The sequence below is a fragment of the Drosophila nasuta genome, chromosome 3, assembly GCF_023558535.2.
Source record: "Drosophila nasuta strain 15112-1781.00 chromosome 3, ASM2355853v1, whole genome shotgun sequence".
Classification (NCBI taxonomy): Eukaryota; Metazoa; Arthropoda; class Insecta; order Diptera; family Drosophilidae; genus Drosophila; species Drosophila nasuta.
In genome coordinates, this window is record NC_083457.1 from 26,745,320 (window position 1) to 26,754,153 (window position 8,834).

At 38.4% G+C, this 8,834-nt stretch overlaps 1 protein-coding gene across 1 annotated transcript in view; it reads right to left on the reverse strand.

Annotated features, from left to right (window-relative positions):
* LOC132790163 (homeobox protein 13) overlaps positions 1 to 8,544 on the reverse strand; it is a 56,955-nt gene extending 48,411 nt beyond the window's left edge. The window contains exon 1 of the mRNA XM_060798613.1: positions 7,179 to 8,544. Coding sequence (XP_060654596.1) covers positions 7,179 to 7,247 — 69 coding nt within the window. The 5' untranslated portion in view covers positions 7,248 to 8,544. The remainder of the gene's footprint in view (positions 1 to 7,178) is intronic.
* Between the last annotated feature and the right edge of the window lie 290 nt (positions 8,545 to 8,834).

Here is an 8,834-nt window from a genome sequence, read left to right on the forward strand (position 1 = left end):
TCGGCGTTAATGTGTGACTTTTGCTATGTTTTTCAACGACATTAATTTTGTGTCGGATCTTAAGCCGGATTTAGTTAAGCAGCTCAGCGATCGCCGCTCACTGCGCATTAGGCGTTTCCACTGTCACACACACACACACACACACACACACATCATCTCTTTCTCCATCTCTCTCTTTCTCTCTACAGCTCCCTCTCTTTCACACGTTTGTGTGGCGCACATTTTGCTGCGAGCGCTTAGAAAATATAATCTCTTTTGTAGAAGCTCGCATGATCACCGCTTCATCAGCTTCAGCATTAGCTTCTACCTCAACTTCAGCTACAGCAGCAGCAGCAGCTTCACCTGTTTTTGGCCTTGGCGTTGGCGTTGACTCCTGTGACAGCAAACTGGACTTAAATGAGGTGTAGCTATGGATAGACAGGTTTAAGCACGAGCGACAACTTTAAATACCCTGCAGAAAGCGAAGAGTTTCCAACTAGGCCCTGCATCTTTATAAAAAAAAGTATTTATATTCTTTTTAAAATGTAATTTAATACACAATTTGTCAATTCGAAATTGGATTTAACTTATTACTGAAATTAGTCATGAATTTGGTTTTGAAATTATTAAGAAATACCTTGAAAATACAATTATCATCAATAAGAAATTTAATTTTACACTATCAACATTAATGAAAAAAATTAAGAGCTAAAAATAAAGCTAACAAAAATGTGAAAATTTGATTAAGCATTTGTCCATTCAAAAGCTAGAGATAAATATATACAAAAAAAATTTATAAAATTTAATTTAATTCCTTTAACTTCTTTTAAAATCATTTAAGACTTCCATTTAATAAAGAATGCAATCTTAATAAGTCTGAAAAACTTAAACAATTGATGAGTTGAAAGTTTACAAGACAAATTTAGTTGGTCATATTTGAAAGTTCGACCAATTAGTAAATTTTCTTTATCAAATTATAAAATATATTTTAAATATTTTTTTACTTTATATATTTAATAGTAGAAGTCAGGGGCAAAATCAATTTACAATTTCTCAAAACTTTACACAATGAAAGAGATTTATTTTCAAATTATGAATGACAAATTTAATCAGTCAAATCTGAAAAATGTATTCAATTAATAAAATTTCTTTTTCAAATTACAACATATAAATTTAATTAGTTAATAAAATGAATTCAATTCTTTCTAACTGAGCGAAATGATAATAAAATTTCATCTACTCAGAACTGCAATTAATTGAAGACAATTAATAAATTAATAGCTACAATTACAACGAAATTGTTTATAGTCTTGAGCTAATGGGTATCTCGCAGTCGCGTTGTAAGACTTGATGTTCAGTTGATTTCGGTTCCCTCGTTATAATGTGTCGCACATTAGTTAGCAGTTAATACTTTAAATAAGACGAGGTTACCGACATTTTGTCCATCATTGGCTGCTATTAACAAAAATATGTTGAGACTGCTGAGAGACTTGGACACAAAACTCCGTCTTCGTCTTCGTAGTCTTCGACTTCGACTTCGTCGGCGTATTAGTTTAAGCCGATTGTCGCTGTGACTTGTAGAAATCGTTTGTTGGCTGGCGGCTTATGATTTTCAACGGGACGTATTAGTAATATGCGCCGCCGACCTGCCGACTTGGCGACTTAGTCGAGCCCCTTTCGAAATTAACGAAATGAAATGTTATAAATCTTTTCATACAAACAAAAGCACACAACATATCTATATATATTATACATATATATATAGTCTGGCTTATGTAAGTTTTTTTTTGTGTTTGTGTTTGTCATCCCCCCAAAAACTTGAAATATGATCGAAAAATATCCCAGAAATGATTTGCGATATGAAAACATTGGAAAAATAGACAGCGAGGGATACACATCGAAGATCTTGTAGTATATATTTTCACTTGTCTTCGTCAAGTTTATGCAGCCCAAATAATACTATATTCCATTCAGCCCACTTGTCATAATTTTCCAACAAAATTAAGTCAAATTTATGCGATTGTCTCTGTGTAGCAGTCTCGGATTTGGATGCGATACGTGTGTATATAAATAAATGCAGAGGGGAGAAAGAAAGAAGGAAAAAAACCCAAGAGATAGATATGCTCGCATGAAGAGGCCAAATCCACTAATTAAGCGAGATAGGTGACAATGCGTCGGTGGATAAATATGGGAGGGACAGCAAACTGGGAATTTGGGAGGGAAATGCGCAGATTGTAAATGTTATTCATGTTTCGTTTTCATGTTCGTTTTTCTTTTTTCGGTATGCTGATTAAGCTGCTTAATAAATGTGTTTAAAAATACATAATGGCAGAGCTGACAGCTTTTTTTTGTTCCTGAATTCTGTGATTGACTACGAGTCGAAGCGGTGTGTGCCAAGAAATATGAAAGAGTACTCAGGCATTAGCTGATGATCACTTGTGGAAATTGCTTTCATTGATAATGTGCGCACAGAGTTCCAAGGAAGCAATCTCTAGATCAAGAGGCAACCATATTAATTTCCCCCGAACACGTCATTTGCCCCCATTTTATCGCTGCTCGATTGCTCGATTGCTCGATTGCTCGGATGTGCGATGTGCCTTAAGCTACAAAGCCTGAACCGCACTTATCGCAATGTCTTACAAATCGTTTTATCATTGTGTCATTAGCTGCGAAACAAAATTGTTTTACGATAGCTGCACCACAAACCCAAAACAGACGCGACAACTCTCTCGACTCTTGACTATGCAGTGAGTACAAAACTGGAAAAAAAGGTAAAAAGGTAGACAACAATAACAACAGCGATACACACACATTTGTTGATTATCAGAGGGCGGCATATTTGAAAAGATCGCGAGTGAAGTGAAATAGTAGAAAACATGCCACAGAAATTGATTTAAAGCCATTTTGATTCGAGCCGGCAATGCCAAACTTACAGACAACTTGACAAGTTGTAATTAACTTAACGCGTTTCTTGCGCTTCGATATCAAAATTGATTTTCGTCAACCGATCGATATACTATATATAGTATAGTACTACTTAAAGTTTATATACACTGTGCGGATGACTAAGATTGACTTTACATTCGATATGCATAATTTGTGTAAAGAGATTATGGCAAAACGATCGATCGAGCGATCTATATGAAAGCCCAGCCCAGTAACATTATTGTGAACTTCAAATCCAATCTCCAAGTCCAGTTTCAGATCCAGTTTAAGCAAGAGAGCGAGAGAGAAAGAGCGAGACAGAGATGCCAAGCAACTTATGGTAATAATGATTATAAATTATTATAATCCAATCGGCTTTGAATAATTAATACATTTTTAAATCGCATACGCAAACTCCGCAGCACATAATCGGACCGTAAAAAGGCGCTGAACCCACCGCAAGTTGTCCCCCCCTTCCATCCTCTCCACTCCCCTCGATCTACCACAAAGTGGGAGCCGAGAAAGCGTAGAATGAAATGCTAAAAATGTGTTACAATCAAAAGAAAAGCAAAAGCGGCTAAAAGATCTGTGTCTCTCGACTGTCTGTCGCTTGTCGAGCTGCAAGAGTGTGTGTATTAGCGTGTGTGTGTGTGTGAGTGTGAAAGGAACACGCCTAAGCCCTGATAAATGCTTCGTTGTGGAAGTCGAAGTCGCAGTCAATGCGGCAGCAGTAAGAGTTTAAAAAGGTGTTAGACCTGACACACACACACTCACACGTGATTCACACTCACACTTGCAGAAAAGAAAGCCAAGACAACAATAAAGTGAGCAGCCAGAGCTAGTCGGGGGCGGAGGCGCAAACAAAGAGGCGTGCCAACAACAACAACAACCGACAGAAAGAGACAGAGGCAAAGCAAAGCAAAGCAGCGGGATGACAAACAGTTTGGACATTTATGAGCGGCATTTAATGGACATTTGACTACCGGAATTTACCAAAAACGAGCTGGCAAGGTGAAAAGGGGAGCTTGCTGCATTCATTCATGAAATGATTCGATGCGCAGTCGATTATTGATTAGCTCAAATACGGAAATGACGCGTTCGCTCGTTTGCTCGCTAAGCAGGAAATCAAATAGGACAGGAGCAAAGAGCTATGAGATTAGCCCTAGAAAGAGATCATTAAATTGCCGCTGTCATCGCATAGAATCAATACAGCTAATCTGGCTAAAAATGAATGAAATGAAACGAAATGAATTCAATTCAATTCAAAAGTCCTATCTATGAAAAAGGTGATATAACTACAAAGCGAAACGCATGTCATTATCATTGTGTCTCTTTGGGTTTTTTTTGTTGGTTGTTTGTCTGATTATTCGATATTGGCGTCGAAGCTGAGAAATTATCACAACAATAAAACTAAATGCTTTATAATTAGTTGCAAAATCAAAAGAAGCTACGACAACTCCGACCGACGTTATACCGACAGATAGAGTAGCCTCCAAGTGTAATAGGTGTTTTCGTAGGAAAAAAAAAACAGAAAAAGAAAACAACAACAACAAGAAAATAGAAAATGATTTGTTATAGTTTTTGATTCGTGAATCGAGATTCTTTTGATTTGTTATTGTTTTATTCGTTTTGGGTTCTTTGAAACTTGTGTCCATTTAGTTATTTATAAGCAGCGATTGGAACACGCTCACAAATTAAATAAAAAATAAAAAAAAACCAACGAAACAGAACTCAATACACATATAAAGACCTACATACCTAAAGCTTTATTATCTGTGTGCCATATGGGGGGACTCGAACTTAGTCTTATCTTAATCCCATTCACCGATTCACTAAGCGTATGCGTCGAACACATAAAACTGTCAAAAAATATAAACGCCAAGAAAACTAAAAAAGAATTCTTGCCGCAGCTAACATTTTTTGTCGTAGACTGTAGACTTGGCATGATTTAAGCAAGAAGACAATGCCGATAAGTCGAGGAATGCTATAGATGTGTATGTGTAAGTGTGTGTGTGTGTGTGTCTTGATATCGACAGCGGTAACATTCAGTTAATGCGTTGATTTATTTAATATATAAAATAACCAAACAGTATTATTTTTGTTGTTGTTTTTGTTTTGCTTTCTGTTTGGTTTTTTCCATTTTCGGAAATCATAAAATAGAGACAGAAATCAAATGAGGGCCACACTTGTAAATCCATCCCATAGATTTGCCCACTGACTAATGCGACCATATGCCATCAGTGGGCAGGGGGCAGGGGTGGCGGTAAGGGTTGACTGACAAACCTCAACCAGATAAATAATAATTACACTCACACGACATAATCAATTATGCCTGCTAATAAACGCCCGGACACATGTAGTCTGTCACTGCGAGAGTGTGTGTGAGTATACCACTGTGTGTGTGCGGGATCCACAGTGTGCGTTGCACTAATCACGCCAGCATGTTCATAATCAATTTTATCGCACTTATTTGGATTAATTGCGATATCAATGACAGGGTGACGGAGCGCTGCCAACATCAACTTCGACAGCGACGTAAACGTCAAACGCAGTTCCAGAGTTCCCAACTATTCCCGATAAAAGCAACAACGATGACGCTATGCGCAACACTCAACTACATATATCTCTATATAGTACATTTAAAGTTACAGTTACAGTTACAACGCTGTTATCGCATTTATCGGGCCATATCTAAGTGGAGAGAGAGAGAGAGAGGGCGACGCAACGTCAGCAGCAACATCATCACCTTATGCCCAAATTAGCAATAAGCAAAGTCGCAACTCGAGGGATTATCTTATCGCAGCTAAAAGCTTTTCGATGTGGCGGCACTTGGATATAGGCCGCTCCGCCAGCTGGCAGAGATTAGGACTCGCGAGGGGTGCGCCAAGGTAGGGCATGCCCCGACTTGGCCAAGACGCCTCCACCCATATACCTACCATACCAAAGCAATTAGCCAACGATCCCAAATAGGCAAATACACATAAGCCAGCAAACACACACGCACATACAATCTATTTGCACCCACCTTATGTACATAGCGACCCCCAATTCCCTACTCCCCTCCACCTTCAGAGAAATACAATCAGCACCAGCCCCACTTCGCTTATCTGCTGCTCCAATCTCAACTCTAAACACGCTGCCACGCAGCCGATAAGGATTATCTCTTAATCTGCATAAATACTCGTAGCAAAAAAAAAAAAAAAAAATGAGTAAAAGAAAATTCATCTGTGTATAAACAAGGCTTTTTATCACAACGAACCCGACCAGGTTGCAGTCATTCTATACGCCTATTTGTGATTTCCTAATACCAGATGTTGCTACGTTTCCTGAATACCCTGCAAAAACTTCTGAACTTCTTTCGACAAACCGTTTTTAACAACTTTATTTACTAAAGTATAATAAACATAAACCCATTTATTAGCCACTATTATCAATTTATCATTAGTATTTATTTAAAATCCCAAATTAAAAAAGGTTGAAAACGTTTTCATGCTAAAAACTAAGGAGATAAAATTATGTTCTTATAATAAACAACATAATTTGATCTTCACCAATCTTTGTCTCTGTATTATAATATTTATTAATATTAATTTGATCTATAATTAATCATAGCCAATCTTTGCCTTTGTATTATAATAATTCATTTGTTCACAAATTTCATATGCAAGTTTTTTACTTCAATGCAATAATAGAAAAAATTTTATATTTGCAAAACTCTCTGAAGGTTTTAATAAAATCGTATAATTAACTTTTAAAAAACTTCAATAAATTTAAAAACAAATTAAAAATTATATAAAATTGAACAAATTTCCCAAGTTTCTAATTTCATTAAAAATGGATAGTTATAAATTCGATCTTGATGATCTATTTTTAGATCTTCAGCTGATCTTTACCAAGTCTTTTTACAATTATCATTTCCTAGCCATGAAAACGTAATTTCCCGCAACACATTACAGATAATTTAATCTGCGCTAATTCTGAAATTTTCTAAATCGATTTAAAAGCGATTGTAGCGCATATCGAGTTCGTTTAGAACGCGCACTTGTCGCTCTTGTTTGCTTAGACTGATTCAGATGTGTACAGGGAGAAGAAGCAGGCTCGTTGCTGGTTGCTTTTAGTGCTCAACGGTGACTAACTCGGCATAACATGGCAACCCATTGAAATGCTTCACGTCTGATCTGAGCCAAAACTAACTGCGAAGTGTTTAGCGTCTAGACTGAAGGCGACGGTATTTCAGATCCGACTTAATAGAGTTGTTAAAGAGGAAAACTCACCTGCTGTCCGGCATTGGCAGCTACCCAGGCCTCGGCAAAGGTTTCCATGGCGCTTTGAAAGTCCATCATGGAAATTGACAATGATCGTTGGATCGTTTTCGGTTTAAGAATTTTCGGTTTGCTCTTGCGAGTTCTCAGTGTTCACTCGGATCGATGATTGTTGCAGACCCTTGAGGTTTTATTTATATATGATTTGCGTCAAGTTTGGCGCGTTTGGCATTAATTAATTAGTCTTGCTTGGTAGCAATAATTAAAATGTTGCTATAAATTTATTATTGCTGTAATGTTATAATTTGCGATAAGACTAAAGCACGCTTTGATTTTCCGATTACCGGTTGGTTTCTCACACAGTGTTTTACTTTTTTATTGCCACGACGGAGACGCAAATTAGACACAATCACAATCAAACACAAGCACTTGCAGTTGGTGTTGGAGTCGGAGTCGGAGTTGGAGTCGAAGTCGCTGTTTGCCGGAACGGATTCGATGCAGTTGTTCTCTTGCAGTTGTGCTGCTGCACTTCTCGACGCGACATCATTAGCACTGGCGGCACGGGCACGCCATAAAAAACGCGCTTGAAATCTTAGTATATCAGTAGCTAACGTTCAGCCTCGCTGAAGAAAAAACAGGACGAGGAACAGAAGGAGGAGCGTGTCAAAAGTCGAGCCAACCGACGGCGATAAGAAGCCCAAAGTGATCCTCTCGTTGAAACGCGACACAAGCAACCACTCGAGCTTCCAACAATTGAAGAACTGAACGTCTGAACTCGCCGCGAACTTAAAGAGATATCGAGATATCGTAGGGAATATGCAAGTCGATATATAGTTGTGTGTGTTGTGGTCTATTGCCAGAGAGATTCTCTGATTGACTGATTGCCACTTTGGGTTTTGAGTGCGCAAGAATTGATTCGTTGTTATTCGTTATGCGTTCTACGTTATTCGTTGTTTGTATTGGTGTTTGCATTTAGTATTACTCTTGTTGCTGTTGTTGTTGTTGTTTTTGTTATTGTTAGTATTGTTGTTGTGCTTGTGATAAGCGCAGCCTGTTGTGATTTTTTGTTTACTTTGTTCGCTTGATTTTGATTTGTTTTCTCTTTTATTGTTTGACTGCCTTTTTCGGCTCTAGTTGGTCATATACGTTTTTATTTAAGTGTGTGTGTGTGTTAAGTATCTCGTACTCGACTGTCCATTATACGGATTGTCAATAACTAATAACAACAGCACTGCAAACAATTTCGTCGCCTGCTCTTTCACTGTTTGCTGCTGCTGCGGCTTCAATTACTACGCTACAGTATGATTCTAATGCTGACTGCTGAACGGACGCGCGTCAAGACATCCTTCCACAGCACAAGTTGTCGCACAACTGAAAAATTCTTTCGCATTCGCACTGACACACACCACACCAGACACACACACACACACTTACAGGCAGCACACATACAAAGCACCGGCCCGCCCCGGCCGGCACTCGGCTCGCGACGTCAGCCGTTCGTTTCCGTCTCTGTTCATTTGCTGCTTGCCTTTTGCGTGTGTGTGCGTCACCACACGAACAACGTACACGTCAAACGATTCGCTCTCGCGCTCTCTCTGAATAGTCGTCGTGCGCTCTCTCGGTTCACGTTGTGTGTGTGAAAATAGTAGCAAAACTGCAGATGGTTTG